General features: G+C 36.5%; 1 protein-coding gene and 1 pseudogene across 1 annotated transcript; both read right to left on the bottom strand.

The window, feature by feature from the left end:
- Positions 1-5,029: 5,029 nt before the first annotated feature.
- On the bottom strand, positions 5,030-6,140 carry LOC148776976 (olfactory receptor 4N5-like; annotated as a pseudogene).
- Positions 6,141-16,567: 10,427 nt separating this feature from the next.
- Positions 16,568-17,497, bottom strand: LOC148776975 (olfactory receptor 4L1-like). The gene has a single exon (XM_088840443.1). The coding sequence runs from the start codon at positions 17,495-17,497 to the stop codon at positions 16,568-16,570; it is 930 nt and encodes a 309-aa protein (XP_088696569.1).
- Between the last annotated feature and the right edge of the window lie 4,655 nt (positions 17,498-22,152).

Genomic DNA, 22,152 nt, shown 5'->3' with positions numbered 1-22,152 from the left:
CCGTCCCTGGGATTCTCCAGGCAAGAACACTGGAGTGGGTCACCATTTCCTTCTCCAATGCAGGAAAGTGAAAAGGGAAAGTGAAGTTGCTCAGTCGTATCCGACTCTTCGCGATCTCATGGACTGCAGCCTACCAGGCTCCTCCATCCATGGGATTTTCCAGGCAAGAGTACTGGAGTGGGGTGCCATTGCCTTCTCCATTGCCTCTTGCTAACCCTATATAATCCAAGTCTGTGCCCCAACCAGTAATGCTGAAGAAGCTGAAGTTCAACTGTTCTATGAAGACCTACAGAACCTTCTAGAATTAACTCAAAAAAGATGTCCATTCATTATAGGGGACTGGAATGCAAAAGTAGGAAGTCAAGAAACACCTGGAGTAACAGACAAATTTGGCCTTGGAGTACAGAATGAAGCAGGACAAAGGCTAATAAATTTTTGCCAAGAGAATTCACTGGTCATAGCAAACACCCTCTTCCAACAACACAAGAAAAGACTCTACACATGGACATCACCAGATGGCCAAAACCAAAATCAGATTGATTATATTCTTTGCAGCCAAAGATGGAGAAGCTCTATAAAGTCAGCAAAAACAAGACCAGGAGCTGACTGTTGCTCAGATCATGAACTCCTTATTGCCAAATTCAGACTGAAATTGAAGAAAGTGGGGAAAACCACTAGACCATTCAGGTATGACCTAAGTCAAATCCCTTAGGATTATACAGTGGAAGTGAGAAATAGATTTAAGGGACTAGATCTGACAGAGTGCCTCATGAACTATGGACGGAGGTTCAGGACATTGTACAGGAGACAGGAATCAAGACCATCCCCATGGAAAAGAAATGCAAAAAAGCAAAATGCCTGTCTGAGGAGGCATTACAAATAGCTCTGAAAAGAAGGGAAGCGAAAACCAAAGGAGAAAAGGAAAGATATTAGCATGTGAATGCAGAGTTCCTAAGACTAGCAAGGAGAGATAAGAAAGCCTTCCTCAGGGATCAATGCAAAGAAATAGAGGAAAACAATAGAATGGGAAAGACTAGAGATCTCTTCAAGAACATTAGAGATACCAAGGGAACATTTCATGCAAAGATGGGCTCGATAAAGGACAGAAATGGTATGGACCTAACAGAATCAGATGTTAAGAAGAGGTGGCAAGAATAAACAGAATAACTGTACAAAAAGATCTTCACGGCCAAGATAATCACGATGGTGTGATCACTCACCTAGAGCCAGACATCCTGGAATGTGAAGTCAAGTGGGCCTTAGGAAGCATCACTATGAACAAAGCTAGTGGAGGTGATGGAATTCCAGTTGAGCTATTTCAAATCCTGGAAGATGATGCTGTGAAAGTGCTGCACTCATTATGCCAGCAAATTTGGAAAACTCAGCAGTGGCCACAGGACTGGGAAAGGTCAGTTTTCATTCCAATCCCAAAGAAAGGCAATGCTAAAGAATGCTCTCTACTACCAAATAATTGCCATCATCTCACATGCTAGTAAGGTAACACTAAAAATTCTCCATGCCAGGCTTCAGCAATACGTGAACCATGAACTTCCAGATGTTCAAGCTGGTTTTAGAAAAGGCAGAAGAACAAGAGATCAAATTGCCAACATCCTCTAGATAATCAAAAAAGCAAGAGAGTTCCAGAAAAACATTTATTTCTGCTTTATTGACTCTGCCAAAGCCTTTGACTGTGTGGATCACAATAAACTGTGGAAAATTGTGAAAGAGATGGGAATACCAGACCACCTGACCTGCCTCTTGAGAAACCTGTATGCAGGTCAGGAAGCAACAGTTAGAACTGGACATGGAAGACAAGACTGGTTCCAAATAGGAAAAGGAATATATTAAGGCTGTATATTGTCACCTTGCTTATTTAACTTATATGCAGAGTACATCATGAGAAATGCTGGTCTGGAGGAAGCACAAGCTAGAATCAAGATTGCTGGGAGAAATATCAATATCCTCAGATATACAGATGACACCACCCTTATGTCTGAAACGGAAGAGGAACTAAAGAGTCTCTTGATGAAGTGAAAGAAGAGAGTGAAACAGCTGCCTTAAAGCTCAACATTCAGAAAACTAAGATCATGGCATCCAGTCCAATCACTTCATGGCACATATATGGGGAAACAGTGGAAACAATGGCTTACTTTATTTTTCTGGGCTCCAAAATCACTGTAGATGGTGATTGCAGCCATGTAATTAAAAGATGCTTACTCCTTGGAAGGAAAGTTATAACCAACCTAGAAAGCATATTAAAAAGTAGAGACATTACTTTGCCAACAAAGGTCCATCTAATCAAGGCTATGGTTTTTCCAGTGGTCATGTATGGATGTGACAGTTGGACTCTAAAGAAAGTTGAGCACCGAAGAATTGATGCTTTTGAACTGTGGTGTTGGAGAAGACTCTTGAGAGTCCCTTGGACTGCAAGGAGATCCAACCAGTCCATTCTAAAGGAGATTAGTCCCGGTGTTTATTGCTAGGACTGATGTTGAAGCTGAAACTCCAATACTCTGGCCACCTGATTTGAAGAGCTGATTCATTTGAAAAGACCCTGATGCTGGGAAAGATTGAGGGCAGGTGGAGAAGGGGGCGACAGAGGATGAGATGGTTGGATGGCATCACTGACTCAATGGACATGGGTTTCTGTGACTCTGGGAGTTGGTGATGGACAGATATGCCTGACGTGTTGAGGTTCATGGGGTCGCAAAGAGTCAGACGTGACTGAGTGAATTAACTGGACTGAACTGAACTGAAGATGTACAGTATATATTTATAACCCTAAATAACCACTAAAAACCACAGGAAAAATATAACTATGTCAACATTATTAATATGAATATATATAAATTAATAATGGAAAATACTTAAATATATCCCCCGAAAGAAAAAGGACAAAATCAGAAAAAATGGGTGAAACAAATATAAAATAGAGAGTTTTGTCAGTTTTAACCAAACTGTACTTGTAATCATGATATATATAAATGGCTTAATAATCCAATTAAACACAGAGATTGTCATATTGGTAAAATATGTCTTCTTGCAGACAAGAAGCCATCGTTAAAGCCATCGTTAATCTAATACTTAGATTAAAAGTAAAAGGACAGAGAAATAAAAGTATGCTAATATGTTATTGTTTAATTAAACTGTGATGTGCTGGTTTACCTCTGCTGCTATAAAAAATTACCACAAACTTAGTGACTTAAAATGCCATAATTTATTATCTTACAATTTTTAGGTCAGAAGTCTGATGCACTCTCATTGTGTTAAATTCATAGTGTTGGCAGAGTTGCATTTCTTTCTGTAAGCTATAGGAGAGAATTCATTTCCTTGTGTATGTGTGTGTGTGTGTGTGTGTGTGTGTGTGTGTGTGTTAGTCACTCAGTCTGACTCTTTGCAACTCCATGGACAGTAGCCTTCTAGGCCCCAGCCTTCTCGGTCCAAGGCATTCTCCAGGCAAGAATACTGGAGTGGGTTACCATTCCTTTCTGTAGAGGATCTTCCCCACCCAGGGATCGAACGCATTCTCCCACATTGCAGGCAGATTCTTTACCATCTGAGCTGCCAGGGAAGCCCTCATTTCTTCTCCTTTTTCAATTAAACCAAAAGAAAGCAGAAAAAATAGAGTAATACAAAACATCTGGCAAGAAAGCAAATTTTAATGTAGTCATATCAATAATATCATTAAATATAAGTGATCTTTCATTTTGCACTATTGTCATGAATTTATACATGTATACACATATGTCATACATATAAGTCTCATGAGATATCTACTATTTTTTGTACAGTCAATTTTCAGTATGTACTTTTTTACATGTATCAACATAATTGACAATCTGCTTCTATATCCCCCAGCTTTATAATTGCTATGAGGACAGTAACTTGTTTTATATACCAATTTGTTGGCAATGTTTTTGGATTATCACTGAGTACCATACCAAATATACCTTTACAGCACTTTCCATGATTTTGTAAGCACTTAATGCCTTATATTACCTTATTTAAAAAATAACCAGAAAAGTTTAGTTATCTGTAACCAAATAATAATATACCAAATATACTGTATACAAAATACCTATCATTATTGTATTAAGTGAAAAGATTTTTGAGTGAACTCAAATTCCTTTCTAAGATTTAAAAAATTACCATTATGAATAAACACAAAACTCTCCAAAACTTTGAAATGTGAAGTTAAACTCTTTCATGACCATTTTGCATAGGATATAACAGCTTTCTTTACCTCACTCCACCAAGTTAGGAACAAACAACTACATCTTTAAGTGTCCATTAAAATTATGTTGCAGCATGATACTTTGTACTTAATGATGTTTTACTACACAAAACCCTTTATTTAGAATCTCGAGAATCCTGCTTTAAATCAAATATGAAACATTAGTCACTCTTTTACTTAATACCTTTTTTGGCCTCTCTTTGAAATTTGAATATATTGAACATCTTTTTATCACCTAAAATATATGATTTTCTTGTACCAATGTCTCTAGCTTCAACTTCTGCCACTTTCACACTAACTGTGCTACAGCCATTTTTCTTTGTGTTTTTCAAGTGTATCAAGCTTATAAGATCTTTGTGTCCTTGTATTAGTCATCCTCTCTGCCTAGAATATTCAGTTCCCATGGTTATTGCATGGTTGTTTCCTTCAAATCATCTGGATATCAGCTAAATACCACTCAATATCTTGCTTAACAACCAAAAATAAAGTAACTACCATCTCTCAGTCAAACTCTAACATGCCATTATTTTTAATTAACTTCAGAGCATTATCTCTTCCAGACATTGTGTCTTTTTTTCAGTTTAATAGTATAACCTGTCTTTATCCACTCAAATACAGCAGATCTGGAATCTTATCTGTCCCATCCATATACTTAGAATAATGCCTGAAACCGGAAAGTGTTTAATAAATACATTATTTGCTAAATGATTGATTCGGTGTGTTAATGAATAAATAACTTATTTAATTCCAAATGAACTTACTCCCTTCCTTGGTTTTCCAATCTTCCCATTGCATTCAGCAAACCATGTAATGACTCAACAACTTCTTCATGGAAGCTTTTACTTCCTGATTACGAAGGGTATAAATCACAGGGTTCATCAAAGGAAAGATTACAGTGTGAAAGAGAGAAACCACTTTGTCAGCTGGCAAGGCTCTGAAGGGGCGGGTGTAGATGAAGATGGCAGGTCCAGACATGAGAAACACGATGATAATGTGTGCGGTGCATGTGGAAAGAGCCTTGCTCTTCCCTTCAGAGGAGTGCCCCTTTACATGGCAGAGGATGACTGCATAGGAGGCCAGAAGCCCCAGAAAGCACAGCAGGGTGAGCAGGCCACTGTTGGAGACCATCAGGAGCTCCACCACAAAGGTGTCAGTGCAGGACAGCTTGATGACCTGTGGCACGTCGCAGAAGAAGTTGTCCAGTCAGTTTGGACCACAGAAGGGCAAGTGGATAATAAGAGCCACTTGAACAATGGAATGAGTAAATCCCCCAAGCCACAGAGCCAACAGCAAGGCATAGCAGGCCCTAGGGTTCATGACAGTTGAATAGTGTAAAGGACGACAGATGGCAATGTAGCGGTCAAAAGCCATCACAACAAGAAGGAACATCTCCCCTGCCCCAAGAAAGTGCAAGAAAAAGAGCTGAGTGATGCAGCCTCTATAGGAGATCACCTTCTTCTCAGAGAGGAAGTCCACCAGCATCCTGGGAGCCACAGTGAAGGAGTAGGATGCATCCAGGAAGGCCAGGTTGCCCAGGAAGAAGTAGAGGAGGCCCGTGAGGCCGGGGTCTGACCTGATGGTGAGGATGATGAGGACATTTCCAGGGAGGATGATGAGGTAGAAAATTAAGACTAGTGTGAAAACCAGGAGTTGAACATCTTGAGACTGGGTCAGACCAGGTAGGATGAACGCTGTCACCGCAGTGCTGTTCTCCCTCTCCATCACTGCTCAGTCTGCGGAATAACCAAGAGCAGAATACCATCTGTTATACCCACCTTTTCATCTATCCCCTAGCTCTGCTCCAAATAAAAATGATATTTTCCACATCCAGCACCTTGCCAGCTGAATGCAGTTTTTGCATCATAGGTCTCCTGTGTTTTCAGTTAAATTTTCTACCTTTCATTTTCCTGATTCTCCGAGACACTGATCTTATGGCCACACTTGCATTCCTATTTAAGCGTGTGTTTCTGTATAATTGTGTTCCTAAGCTATTTTGCTTGAAGCATGCTAGAAAACTCCTGATCAAAGCGACACTGGTCACTATTAAGGTTGTCAGGCTGCCGTTGCTCTTGTTGCTGTCAGTGGTGCACTGTCTCTAATGCTTAGGTTAGGTGCTGAGTTTTGGTCCCCTTCTTCATCTCCACAGAGCAAAGATATTTTGCAGATGCTTCTTTCCTCCAGTTCCTGCAGAATCCCCAGTTCCTGATTTGCAGCTGTGTACCTTGTTTTCAGAATTTGTGCCTTATTAGTTCCATCACAGTGTTTTGCTTTGGTGCCCTTGTGCAACCTTACTCCATTTAGTCACCTGGATCTTAGCAAGTCCACTACGTTACACCTAACTCAGAGGTATTCCCCTAGTTGGGGCATCCCAGGTGACTGAGTGCTAAAGAATTCACCTGCCAATGCAGGAAATACAGGAGATGCAAGTTTGATCCCTGGATCAGAAAGATCCCCTGGAGGAGGTAATGGCAACCCACTCCAGCATTCTTGCCTGGATAATTCCATGGACAGAGGAGCTTCAACCCATGGGGTCACAAAGAGTCAGACATGACTGAGCAACTAAGCACACATTCCCCGACTTACACCTCTGACTGGTCCCCAATCCTGCATGTGTTCCACACCCTGTTCTTAAATTCTAATGAATACTAGTCTGGTCTTACTTGCTCACCATATATAGCCACAGTCTACTTTTCCCTCAGATCTCAGGATGATAGCCAAATGCTATTCCCACAAATATTTTCTTGTAATGTAAACCTTATTAGAATATATAAAATATCTTGACTATCTCAACTAGTAAAATCAAAGCTAGATCTGGAAATGACCATATAGAACATGTAGTCTAATATATCATTTAACAGATGAGAAAAATAGAGCAATTTCAGTTAAGATTCTTAAATTTACAATGACTTTTCTTTTTTATTCTAATTAGTAAGTCATAGGGGAGAAAAGGTATGTGTTCCTCAGTTTAAACAGATTGTGTGTGTGTGCTCAGTTGTGTCTGATTCTTTGCAACCCCATGGACTGCAGCCCACCAGGCTCCTCTGTCCATGGGACTTTCCAGGCAATAAAGTTACTACTATCAACTTGTATGATTTTATTTAGGTGCTTAAATAATTGCTATTTGCTTATGTAAATGCTTCGTCCTTGTGGGCTATAATCTGATCTAAAGAATTCTGTTCATGACATCCAGAATGAAGATTTAGTCTATATAGTGGTATCCAAAATGGAATATGCTCATCTCAGTGGATAAACAAGATAATCCATTAGGGTGCATAAAAACAGTGGAACTTCTTCATATATTATTATAAATCATGCTTTGAATTTTTAAAAGTATTTGTGATTGATTTCTAAGTTTTACATTGCTATAGTTGTAGAAATACTCTGTAAGTAAATATTCATAGATGTGATATTTGTGCATATTTGTTGAGAAGAATGATGTAAAAGAAGAAAGGTTGTTGACTATAACAAAATATTATAATATGACATATAGCAATATTTCCCTTGATTTTTAATTGCACACAATGTTGATTTTCAAAAATGCTATGCATACAGTGGAATGCAATTTAGCAATGAAAAGGAATGGAGTACTGATGTATGTTACAACATGCATATAACTCAAAACCATTATGCTGTATAAGAGGAGCCAGTCACAAAGGGCCACATATTGTTTAATTCAATTTATGCAAAATGTCCAGACAAGGCAAATCTGTAGATATAGAAAGTAGAAGAGAGGTTGCCAAGGAATAGGAATGGGATTAGAGTGACTGTTAATGAGTATGAGGTTTCATGGGGAGTGACAGAATGTTCTAAAATTATATCATGTTGATGCTTGCATAGCTCATTAAATACACTTAGCACTGAATAATATGGTCTAAATGGTAAATTTATGATATGCTTTTTGTATCTCAATAAGTATTATTTGTACTCAATCGCTCTAGTTGTGTCTGACTCTTTGTGACACCGTGGACTGTAGCCTGCCAGGCTTCTCTGTCCATGGGATTTTCCCAGCAAGAATACTGGAGTGGGTTGTCATTTCCTTCTCCAGATTTCTTTAACTACTATTTAGTGTGGCAGAGAAGAGTAGAGAGGAAAAAATTTCTAATTGAAATTTGACATAATTATTACTAGTATCCCTAGAAAGAGGAAAAAAGAAAAGGAAAGAGTAAAGGAAGATCAGCTTTAACAAGTCTGTATAGGGAACTCATGGGAAATTCAGACAATCCACCAGTATTTTAGGCACACTTATTAAGAAACATCAGAACATGTGTTCTGTGTGATTAGTAACATTTGTAAGGAGCAGCCAAGTGTGACAAAAAAGGTGTTTATAACTCAGGGGTGGGCTTCCCTCATAGCTTAAGCAGTAAAGAATCTGCCCGCAATGCAGACCTGAGTTCGATTCCTGGGTCGGAAAGATCCCCTGGAGAAGGAAATGTCAATCCACTCCCATATTCTTGCCTGGAGAATCCTATGGACAGAGGAGCCTGGCAGGCTACAGTCTGTGGGGTCGCAAGAGTTGGACACGACTTTGGGACTAAACCAACCAAACCATAACTCATGGGCACATATTTGTGCATAAAAACATATTCACACATTGTGAGTCTAAGAAAATTTAAATAGGAAAAAAGTACCTTTGGTGACCTTCAGATTAGTTTAGGAGCGTCTTTCTTTCTTTTATCCACTTAAACACTGATTTGTCTCCACATTCATTCTTCCTTCTCCCTGTAGAAACATGTTCTTAGGAAAGTAAGTCTACAGCTCCCTCTATCTGCTCTTAAGTTTTGTGCATTTCAGGTGCTCAAGGTTATTTCTTTGGGTTAATAGTTCCAGGACAGAGGGATCACTATGAGTTACAAGCTCTTCCACTCCACCTTTTATTTTCCATCATCCACCTCTACTTCCTATTTGTTATTAACAAATGAAACTCTATACCACTTAATATTTTAAATTCACTACTCTTCTCCCATTCTCACGTACATACCTTCTAATCCAGTGATTCTCAAGTTGTGCTCATCACAGAGATAAAGGACAGGTGTGCCTTGGATGACTAAAAAAAAGCATTCTGCTAGACTTACTGTGGTGATCATTTCATAATGTGTGCAAATGTCAAATCACTATGTAGAATACCTGAAACTAATATAATATTGTACATATATGTTTCAATTAAAAACAAATAGGCAAATAAAATTTAAAAATATACATCTTTAAGGTACCATGGTTCAAATTCAAATAATACCATCATACTGTACATAGAAAATAATGGCTTCGAGTATCATATTTGTCATTTCTCCCTCCATGCTTTATGCTCTTGTTTTCATATTCTTTAATATGCTATAAACATATATATATAATAAATTGCTACTGTATTTCTTTGTATAATTTTCTAACAATTAAAACAGGAAATTAAATTTTAAAAAAAAAGCATTCTGGGAAAAAAAAAAAGCCCCAAACAGTGGATCTTAGAGGGACAAGCTTTTGTCCTAATCCTATAAAGCATAAAAGTACTGTCAGCGTAGGCTAAGATAGAGATCTGAATGCTCTCATCATCTCTAATATTCCTTGTTATTTCAACTGGTACAAAAACACACGTGGCACTGAAGATGCACGGGGAGAGATGTCTATCTCTTTTCCCTCTTTCTCAGAGTGCGGACCCGCAGCTTCCATCCACAAACAATGCTGAGCATGCCTAGCCTCCAGCTGCTGTCAGATCAGCTCCCCTCTGGGGACCTGATTACCACCCTGGCATCTCGCTCTTTAATCTTTCCCCATTTATTTCCTGTTCTTGTTTTTCTATAATTTCCCATTCTCTTCCTGTTAATTCTACCTTAATACATTCATTTTCTCAATTATTCTTTTTATATTTATATTCTCTTTAGCTTCTTTTAGTTTCAATTCTATTCTTTTATTTTTTCTTGCAGTTTCTCTTCCTTGTTAGAGCTCTTGCTTTCCCGTCCTCCTTGCTTCCTTTCTTGTCATTCTCTTTCTTTTCCCTCTTTTTGCCCAAATTCTTTCAGTGTTAAATCCTTTTCACTTTCTTCTCTATATGTATTCTATTTCATCGTGTTCCATGCCTGTCTTTCCATTAGTTCTGAGATAATAGATTGTTTTTCTCATTCCATGGTAGAGGGAGTATGGTAGGTGCTTCCTAAATTTTCACTTAGAGTGGATTTTCTACAGACTGAAAATTCTTCACTTGGTCTTCAGTGCTAGGCCTTTTCTCCTGAATACTATCCTCTGAAATTTACTCAGTCTCAATCACACATTAGTCAATCAATCACACATTCTCTCATATGTTTTGTCTGTTTTTAACTCATTCTGATAGATACGGAATGACTTTATGCTCTAAAATTAATCTCCTTAATACCACCCTTGCCAAGATGAAAGTTCAAATATGACAATGTGGTTTCTGATAATGTATTGTTTTCTATATTTTAATACAATATATTGTTACCATTACTACGAATTTTAAAAAATGTGGATCAGGCAGAAGAATAAGAAATATTTAATTGACAGTAGAATTGAGGATTATGTAAAATTTTATTCAATTGCACAAATCTTCACCCCTACAGTATCTTATAAATTAAATGGAATAGTTAAATTAGATCATAGAAATTTTTATTTTCCTTTAATACTCCAAGATTTTATATAATATCATGAATATTATTTGAAGATGTTCTATTTAACATAAGTGACTATTTCTATAGTTTGGTAACTGTATAACCTTGGGCAAGTCATTTAGTGTTTTAAAATCTTTTAATCTTAAAAGGAGAAATAATATATCCCATCTTTCTGTTCTACGGGGTCGGGTCAAATGAGACGATCAGTAGCCAAATCACATCTACTTAGACTGACCTAAAACATCCAGTAATTAGACAAATTTTGGTAAAAAATGATAAAGTGGACACTATGTCAGTAGATCTTTGGTCATTGCCCTGGAGTTTATTCCATCAAAGATGATGACAGCTTCAATCTGAATCATTTCAGGGTAGAAGATTGTGGATGTTCAAGAAAGTGCCCAGGTAAAGTTTTCTTAAATATTTCAGCTAGGGTTTGTGAATCAAGTCTTTCTTGTTTTAAGATCCTTAACTTGGAGCCTTACGTTTTTGTATGTTAGGACCAGATGCAAAAGAAAATACTCATGCCCATTGAGTGCGTGATCCAAGAAATTTGCAAACTTGTGAGGTCAGTGTAGTTTGTTTCTGGGACTCTTAGGACTCTGATTCTTCCTCCCTTTATATCTGATTTAGCGTGAGGAAAAATCATTCGTATGATATCCCAATTTAAATTCAGATGATTAATCTCCTAAAGCTACTGGCATTTACACTTTTTTATAATAGTGGAAATAAAAATGTTAATTTCTTTAAAGTAACACTAAGCACCAGGAGGATGTGGCAGGAGTTGTATTTGAGGCACAGGGTAGAAGTGCTGTTGGAATGTAGATCTCACCTTTTCTCTGTTCCTGCAACAGTATCCTATCATCATGCATTTTCAGGCAGCAAACGTCCCGGACAGTTACAATGTGAATTGTTTTCTGTTACCTTCTTCCTTTCAATTTCTTTCAAATAGGAAGACTGAGCAAAAATTTCACCTCATCAGGTGTTAATTGTTACTCTCGAACAAATGGCTATTATCTTCCTCTTGATGAAAAGGAGATTAACTGATCATTCCAGAATTTTTCCTTAAATATACATTCTCATGGTGAAACATGATGAATTCTAAATCTGTTCTACTACTTATAATGCAACAAGGAGTGCTTGGGGTATTGTAGCTACTTTAATCCTGCAGAGTACTTCCAGTGGGAATATTAGAATATCATCTAGAATTAGAAAGAGGGACAGATGAGAATAATTTAAGGATTAACTGTTAAAAAATGTACCAGCTAGAGCCACACAGGTCTTGTTAGTATTTAGAATTTGATAATTTATCAGTGACAGTGATAATGGAATGGCACATATGTTTATTAAGCATAATGAAAGTAGAAAGTCTAGGGAGATTATTTTAGATCTTATTATGCAATTCATACAAGTGATGAAAATGCTGGGTTGTTTAATCAGAAATTAAATAGTTAAAATAAATCAATGATAAATATGTTACTACCTGCATTTCTTTGTATAGAAGACTTAGACAGAGAATATATTATGCTCAAAATGTTTTTCAGGAATAATTCTCCTTAAATAAGAGAACTTCATGATGTCTTGTAGAATAGTCTCTCTAAGGATATGCTGTCTCAAATAAAAGAATTATTCTACTGTTATTTTTGTATTTATAGTTATTCACTTTTTTTAATGTGTGTTCAGCTGTAACAAAATAAAGAATTTTTAGTTTCTAAATTAATGATATATGGAAGAAAAAATACTTAGTTGTAAAAAATTAACAACTTTTTGTTTAAGAAGTGAAATAAACCTATTACATTAAAATTAAAATAACAAACATCTTTTACAAAAGGAATACAATATATGATCAAGTGTACTTTCATTCAAATTTATATCCAATTCAGCCATATGTGCTGCACGTAAATAACTTTGAATAGATGTCATTTTGCTTGGGTAAAATGAATATAATAATATAAATTCCCAGAAAGAGAGACTGAAATGTAATTGAAAAAGACAGGAGAAAAGAGGGGAGGATGGAAAGACATAATTGAAAAAATAGGAGAAAAGATGTAGAGACAAAGAAACCATGCCCACAGAGATGCCTGTGCCACAGAGGCATGTATGCAGACACGAAAGAAGGAGAGAGGGGACCAAGAGAGAGGAGAGTGTCAGAGAGAGAGGAAATATCTCTGGAAATGCAGTGTCCTTTGTTGTGGTTTTTGGTTTTGGTTTTTATTGCTTTTTTATATAATTACAGATTTCTCAGGGATCCCAGTTTTCATATTGATTGATATGAAAGATTCTAGTTCTTTGAGAAGCCTCTGAGAAGTTGAGGTGTTAGGTGCATGGCTCGATTCTTTCCCTCCCCAGGGAGAACTTGAGAGCTGAGGTTTTCAATCACCAAGTAATATTCTATACTGTGGATACAGCACATTTTGTTCTATCCATTCATCAGCTGATGAACACTTGAGGATGTTTTAGCTTTCTTATTATTATGATTAAGGCTGTTGTAATCAATTGTCTACAGTTTGTTGTGTGCATATGTGTTTTCATTTATGTTGCATTGATATTTGAAATAAACTTGCTAGGTCATATGTTAATTCTACGCTTAACATTTTGAAAAACTGCCAGAATTTTCTTTAAAAGTGTTGCACCATTTTATGTTTCACCAGCTATGTATTAGGGTTCCAATTGTTCTACATCCTTGTTGACCCTTGGAATTGTCTATCTATTGGATTATAGCCATCCCAGTGGGTGTGATGTGATTTCTTATTGTGAATTTTATTTGGGTTTCCTCCTGATACCAATGATGTTCAACATCTTTTTACATACTTATTGGCCATTTGTATATCTTTTATGGAAACATTTATTTAGATTATTTGCCCATTTTTAATTGAGTTGTCTTTTGATTCTAGAATTTTCTAAATTCTTGTATTCTGGATACAAGTCCCTAATCAGACATATGATTTATAATCGATTTATACCATTCTGTGTATTTTCTTTTCCCTTTCTCCCAATTCTCAGTTATGCTGAACTTTTTCTTTGCTTGTCTTGGGTCTTTTTATTGTGAAAGTGTGAAAGTTTCTCAGTCATGTCCAGCTCTTTTGTGATCCCATGACTGTCATCCAGTCATGCTCTTCTGTCCATGGTTTTCTTCAGGCAAGAATACTGTAGCCTGGCAGGCTCCTCTGTCCAGGCAAGAATACTGGAACTGGTAGCCATTCCTTTCTCCAGGGGATCTTCCCAACCTCAGGATTGAACCTGGGTCTCCTGCATTGCAGGCAGATTCTTTATTGTCTGAGCCACCATGGAAACATCTTTTATTGTGAGTTCTCTTTTAAAATATTTCTATGAGAGTAAGTATAGCCTGTCTGAAAATTAAGAGGAAACCTTAACTAAAATTGGATTTGGGAAGGCCTGTAAAGGGAGCTCTCATGCCCCACCATTTATCCTCAGTTACCCCAAACAGGAAGTAATCAGGCACTAACCTCAACGGGAATAGATGTATATAGTTCTCCCAAAAAGGAAGGGCAATCATTCTACTTTCCCAGCAGGAGGAAAGAATACTTTCTTCTTGTCCAGCAACAAGTTCAAGCCAAAGGAAAATGCCTAAGCTCAGACTTCATCTGAACTTTTACTTTCTTTCAATGAACTTTCTTCTTTTTACTTACATGACTTCCTTTGCTTATCTACTCTCCTCACTATCAAAGCTTCCATGTGTATCTCATAGTATCTTTCTGGCAGATGAGCCTTTCTACCTGACATGAATTGTTTAATAAGCCAATTAGATCTGCAAATTTACTCAGCTGAATTTTGTATTTTAACCAGTGTTTCAAACCACAGTTTTTTCAGTGAACTCTTGTGTTTTCTTCTACCAAATACCCAAGCCTATCACTTTGAAGTTGCATGTTAAAAGAAAATTCTCACCTTGATGTTTCAGGACATACAAATAATTTGATGACAAGACAAACCCTTGTTAGGGAAGCACTTATTTTCAACTCCACTAAAAATCAAGTTTGAGAAACTTTTTTTTTTCTAGCTGTCTGCTTCTGCTGGGCAAGCTTTCTACTGATTTTCTCTTTTTTTCCCCCAGACTCTGAGCTCTCGTTCAAGCGAAGTCTGAGCCATCCCTGTTCAAGCTCAAAGTCTAGTCCACAGTGCTCTCCCAAATTCAGTGTTACTAGCAGGCTCTAGGCAGTGTATTGTCTAGATGTTCTCAAAATAGGCAATGGTTCCATGTTGGTGTATTTTCCTGGAATGTCATTCAAAGTTCAAACTAGAGTTCAGGTGTGAATTTTTTATATTTCTTTTAAAAATCATGAATTTAAAAAATATTTTAAATGATTTTTGACAATTCTCTATGTTTTGTCAACCAAGTGACTGAAGAGCTTGAACGATTTATACTGATAGACACAAAAATCTTACATAATATTTTATGAAATGACATATAATTCCATCTACCACTGATTGGATACTTTACCTTGCAATTAGTTAGGATTCCTTTAATATCAGGTGTGCTATATTGTAGGACTGAGATATTTTTGTTTACTATGTAGAAATAGAGTTGAATATAATTCTTATGGCAAATATTCTTAAATTATGATATATAACATAAAATCAAACAACGAACTTCTTTTTTTTAATTGACATTTGAAAGTCAAATCACACTTATGAGCATGTGGTTTCAAGGCTGCTCTTGTAGTTCTATTGAAATTGTCCTTCCATTATTTCTTTTTCCTTTCTGGTATCTTATATTCACTCTGTCATCTTATAGTAACTATATTATCAAATTTATTTATTTTTGTTCTTTATCTCATTGGTTCAAGAGGTTGAAATTAAATTTTTGCCTTTGCTGTTATCATTCTTTTAATCATGATTTATTCAAGGTACCGCATTTATGGTAGTAGTAGTTAGTGATAATCATTAGCAATCTATATTAAAATAATCTCTAATAGTACCACTACATATTTTTATATTTATCTCTTCACTAATAAATAAATATTGAATATATCAATAAGTATTTAATGACATTATATATCTATTTTGCTGCAGATAACTAATTATCATTATGTGCTATAACAGCATTAACTGTGAATTTAAAGCATTTTATCATTAATTTTTTCTGCACAAGTTATGATTTAAAATAAAAGAGTAAAACCATGTATTACATATATTATATTCAAATTTTGTTAGCCTTATATGTGAAAGCTAGGTTATTTATACAATTCTAAAATCTAAAGCAGAGACATTACTTTGCCAACAAAGGTCAGTCTAGTCAAGGCTATGGTTTTTCCCGTGGTCATGTATGGATGTGAGAGTTGGACTGTGAAGAAAGCTGATCGCCAAAGAATTGATGCTTTTGAACTGTGGTGTTGGAGAAGACTCTTGAGAGTCCCTTGTACCGCCAGGAGATCCAACCAGTCCATTCTAAAGGAGATCAATCCTGGGTGTTCATTGGAAGGACTGATGCTAAAGCTGAAACTGCAATATTTTGACCACCTCATTGGACGAGTTGACTCACTGGAAAAGACTCTGATGCTGGGAAAGATTGGGAGCAGGAGGAGAAGGGGACAACCAAGAATGAGATGGCTGGATGGCATCACCAACTCTGTGGACATGAGTTTGAGTGAACTCCGGGAGTTGGTGATGGACAGGGAGGCCTGGCGTGCTGTGATTCATGGGGTCGCAGAGAGTCGGACACGACTGAGTGACTGAACTGAACTGAACTGAAAATCTAAAAATTCTATGTGGAGCTAACATTTTGGAACCTTAATTTTTTCATGGCCTCTTGCATTTTCTGATTTCTCAAGGTGTAAATAATAGGATTCAATAAGGGTGTGAATACAGTGTAAAATACAGCAAGGACTTTATTGCTGGCAAAACTCTTGAATGGCCAGGCATAGATGAAGATACATGGCCCAAAGAACAGACTGACCACAGTGATGTGAGCAGACAGTGTGGACAGAGCTTTGGAGAGGCCTCCCGATGATCTTCGTTGCACAGTGGCCAGGAGGACAGTGTAGGAGACAAGCAGGAGGAGGAAACAGATAAGTGACAAGAGTCCACTGTCAGCAATGACAAATAATTCCAGGGTGTATGTTTCCACACACGCAAGCTTAATCACAAGGGGAAGGTCACAAAATATGTTGTCTATGATGCAGGGGCCACAGAAAGGCAGGTTTACCGTTAATACCATCTGACTCATGGTGTGTATAAAACCAATTGTCCATGAGAGTATAACAAACCCGTTCAGCAACCTGTGGTTCATGATTTTCCTGTAGTGCAGGGGTTTACATACGGCCACATATCTGTCAAAAGCCATGGCTACCAGAAGAGTTGCCTCAGCACCTCCAAACAAGTGCATAAAGGACATCTGAGCCATGCATCCCCATATAGAGATGGTCTTGTGTTCAGTGAGCAAGTCTCTGATCATCTTGGGTGTGGTGACCGTGGAGAGACACGTGTCCAAAAAGGAGAGGTTTCCGAGGAGGAAGTACATGGGAGAACGAAGGGTGGAACTGCATGTCACTGTGACCACAATGAGAGCGTTTCCCAGCACAGTAGCCCCATAGATCAAGGAGAATGTCACGAAGAAGACAACCTGAAGTTCCCATCCTGCAGAAAATCCTTGCAAAATAAACTCAGTCACTACAGATCCATTTTTCAGATCCATTTACTCAACTCAGAAAGATTCCAGATGTTCTTTATATACAAAGAGAATTTTTTTAAAAAGCCACAGTTAGCACTGACTGACATGGGATCGCAAAGAGTCAAACACGACTTATCAAATGAACTTCAACAAAAACACCAACATTTTTTTATTTCTATTTGATGAGTAAAGATAGTCTTAAATCTCAGATCTTTTGGAGCTGTTTTCTCAAATCCTTTTATTATCATTGTTCACAGTGAAGAGTTTGTGTGTTGTGTGCAAATGGTATGTCGTGGTTTAGAAGTAAATAGTGAAATTATTCAATCCTAACGTATAGATATTGCTTTGGTTGTAATATATCATACTAAATCTTATTTGCTGAGCTTTTAAATGTCATTCTTAGGAGGTAGAGTGATCAAAATTAATTATAATTATGTGATCACTATGTCATAAGCTGTGTTGTATTTCACATATGTTAACAAGCTTTAGTGTTATGAGCATAGCAATCTCGTTATTATAATTATCCTAATTTTGTATTAAAGGAAACTTGGCACAGATGTTTTAAATGACTTACACCAGCATCTGGGCCTGTAGCAAAACACCATATTCCAGCCAAACATAAAGGAATGTATATTTATGGTCAAGTTATTAAATGTTGATTGAATTAATATGTTCCATTTATATGAGCATAACAGACATGATTCAACAAGTATTTGGAATCCCTCTATGTAATTAACTGCACTTTTTTTCTTATACAAAAGGAATCAGAACCTGGTATCTCAGCAGTTTACCATCTAGAGATTAATTATCAGTCAAAAATTAGCAATGAGACATGGAAGAAAATATTTAATTTAGCACATGATTTGTGAAAAATGTAAGTATTTTTAAATTGGCAACCAATTCCAAGTGTCACTTTTAAGACACAGCTTCAAGCTTGCTTGTTTTTATCTTCAAACCATTTTAAAAAGTAAAAAAAAAAAAAAAAAACTTACTCATGGTCAGTAAATAAAAAGGACAAGGCTTAAAGACTGAAGATTTGTAAGAAAAAAGAAATTGATAGCAGTGAGTAGAAAGAGTGGTGTATTTGGAAAAGTGACTGAATTAAGTTTTAAAGATGCTTAGGAAATGTTTGTTTTCTTTTCTCCAGTGACCTGTAAATCTCTCCTGTTTTCAGGTCTCTTGTCAAAATATCTTATCACCGTTATCCAACCTTAATTATCTTGTTATCTTACCTCCGATATTTTTAAGAAATAGTGTCTACAAACTAGGGGAAATAATAGTGAAGAATGATGTAGTTCCTGTAGGTCAACCTCCAGAAGTGTACAGAGTGGATGCTAAGTGGTGTACTGTGGACCTGGAGGGGCATGCAGAGGACAGTCTCCACACCATGCCTTCTATAACGATTGTGTTACATGACTATCATGAGAGTGACCAGAAATATTGCTGTTGAGACTTTTGTGACAGAAATTTCAATAACTGCATGCATTTTGGGGAAGTGACATGACTTGATAACTGTTAGAAAGAATGAATATGCCAGTTATAATTTGGAAACCAATATCCTTGAATTTTATTTCCCACAATAAAGTAAAAACAGAAAAACTTGCAAATGAAATTAATTTAGTTAAATATAATTGATTAAGAAAGATTTATTTTGGCCTTTTATTTCAGAGGGAAAGCTGGAATTTACTGTGTTGATGACTTTCCCAGCGTTTCTGTCTCTTATTCCTCTCTTTCATTTTTTATCTATTTATGTTTTAAATTTAGTTATTTTAATTGGAGGCTAATTACTTTACATTATTGTATTGGTTTTGCCATACATTGACATCTCAAAATATTTATTTGGTTCTGCACTTAGTATACCTGCTTCTATATTATGAAGGTAAAAGACCATACAAATTAAAAGAAATAAGTTATCATATAGTTCAGACAAAAATCCTATCAATGAAGAAAATCGTCTCCCTCTTAAATAATTGCACATTTTATTTTAGTTAACTTTACTCAATTTATGATTCTCTTTGCAAGAATTTGAAGACAAAATCACAGTATATTAGAGTTAGGATGGAACTTTGTAATCATTCGTTCTCTTTAGTAAATGAAAAATCAAGACCCCCATAATTAATTATATTTTCCCAAGTCTTAGAGGTAGGACCACCCCGAGGAAATGTAGTGATTATTAGGTGAGATGGTGTATGTATAAGCTCATGGATGGACACAGAATGGGCACAGAGAGGGCACGTGTTGAATCTGAGTCTCTCATATAAATCTTAGATAATCCTGAGACTTTTCCATTTAAATCTGTATTAGGAAAGGAAGGAGTCAAGATTTGTTTTAGTAAATTGTTGAAAATAAATATTTCTACTCTTGCTCATGTGTATATAAGACATAAATTACTTAATATAACAAAAGAAGAAGCAGGTAGCAGAGGATGAGATGGTTAGATAGCATCACCAAATCAATGGACATGAATCTGAGCAAACTTCAGGAGATAGTGAAGGACAGGGGAGCCCTGTGTGCTGAAGTCCATAGAGTCACAAAGAGTCAGACCCAACTTAACAGCTGAACAACGAACAGTATAAGCATAACTAACTCAAATAAATATTTTCTCCCATTTTCATTATAGACATTTAAATAAATTAAGCATAATTTCTATCTTGACTAATTTCACCTTTTTCTAAAACTATACATATTTATCTTAAAATACAGATGAAACTGAAAAATATGCTTAATAAAAGAAACTGGGCACAATAGACTATATGCTTTGTAAGTTCACTTACATTAAATGTCTAGAAACAGCTCACCTATGAAAAAAGAATGCATATTAGTAGCCTTCAGCTGGGGATCGATTGGAGATGGGCGTGAGTTTTCTTTTTGCAGTGGTGAAAATTATTTAAAACAAGATTGTGGTGATCCTTGCACAGCTATGTGAATAGAATAATAATCATTCAAGTGTGTATTAAATGGGTGATTTTATATTAGGTGATTATATTCAATAAAACTATTATGCATTTTTGTTTTTATTATTAATTAAAATTATCTTTAATATTTTAATTTAGTGTTTTTAAATAGAGTTTTCTAGTACTGTCCAGCTGCTTGTCCTCAAATTTATTTCACCAGGAGACAATTATTGTCACACTGCAATCCAATACAATATAGCTTTAAATTTTTATTAAAGTCTCCTATTTGAATTTATGGTTCTGAATGACATCTATTTGGAAGCTTGCCCTCTGTTTTGTTAAATAGTTGTTAAATAGTTTTCTTGATATTATTTCTATTTTGAATACTCATAATGAGATTCCTGAAGTATTCACTTTTTCCTTCATTCTCCTGAATGTGAACATCCTGTAAGGGCGTCTTTGTCTTTATTCTTTAAAATGTCCTATGTATATATGGTGAATGAAATGGCAACCCACTCCAGTGTTCTTGCCTGGAGAATCCCAGGGACAGGGGAGCCTGGTGGGCTTCCGTCTATGGGATCACACAGAGTCGGACACGACTGAAGTGACTTAGCATCTAGCATAGCATCATATATGGTGTAACCCTAAGTTTCAAACAGTGGTTTTCTAAATATCTAGTTCATTAATTCTCCCTTGCCATCTTCTTTTTCAACTGTAATTATGATATTCTTATGTATATGTCCTGGGTATACCTGAAATTGATTAAAAGAAATCTATGAGAGCCGAAAAATTGATGCTTTTTAACTGTGGTATTGGAAAAGACTCTTGAGAGTCCCTTGAACTGCAAGGAGATCCAACCAATCCATCCTAAAGGAGAGCAGTCCTGGGTGTTCATGGGAAGGACTGATGCTAAAGCTGAAACTCCAATACTTTGGCCACCTTATGCAAAGAGTTGACTCATTGGAAAAAAACTCTGATGCTGGAAGGGATTGGGGGTGGGAGGAGAAGGGGACAACAGAGGATGAGATGGCTGGATGGCATCACCCACTCGATGGACATGAGTTTGAGTGAACTTCGGGAGATGGTGATGGACAGGGAGGCCTGGCGTGCTGTGATTCATGGGGTCGCAAAGAGTCGGACACAACTGAGTGACTGAACTGAACTGAACTGATCCCTATTCTGTAAAAAATAATATGAGTTTCTAGCTTTTCCACTATTTTTGGTGATAGTATGAGTTATCTGGATGCTCAGGAATTTATGTTTCTTAATTTTATCCATCATGCTTAATCACTTACCATATACCACCAAATTAATTTGCAATATCTGTTTGAGAGCATATACCTTTAAATTTCATGGAAATTGTTGATTATAGTCCATTGTAAAATAAATATGTAATCCCATGTCTTGAAAACCATAGTATTTTCCTTCCAGTCAACACAGAATTAATTAAAATACCGTCTTCAGTATACTAAATTTGTAATGAATTAATCCTCTATAATGTTTTCACTTACTTGCTGTAAAGGTGCATTATGAGAAACAATGTGTTCAAGATGTTATTTGAAATTAGAAATCTAATTTTCACTCTCTGTGATGCCCTTCATGTGGTTCTGGATATTGTTTTCTGCATCTTTTATAAAGACGTGAACCACTCTGGAGGCAGATTTTTTTTGGAGCCCTGGGAATCCAAATTTCAGTGGGAGTAGTTCAAACATTGGGGCTGCTGTGATAGCATGACCAGGAGAGCTGTTCACTCTTAATTTCTGGTCCTTGAGCCTTGGAATGATT

The sequence above is a fragment of the Moschus berezovskii genome, chromosome 9, assembly GCF_049115385.1.
Source record: "Moschus berezovskii isolate FMDL1 chromosome 9, NW_MosBer_1.0, whole genome shotgun sequence".
NCBI classification, from domain to species: Eukaryota; Metazoa; Chordata; class Mammalia; order Artiodactyla; family Moschidae; genus Moschus; species Moschus berezovskii.
The sequence above is the reverse complement of the archived record's forward strand: the minus strand, read 5'-3'. Positions and strand labels throughout refer to the sequence as shown.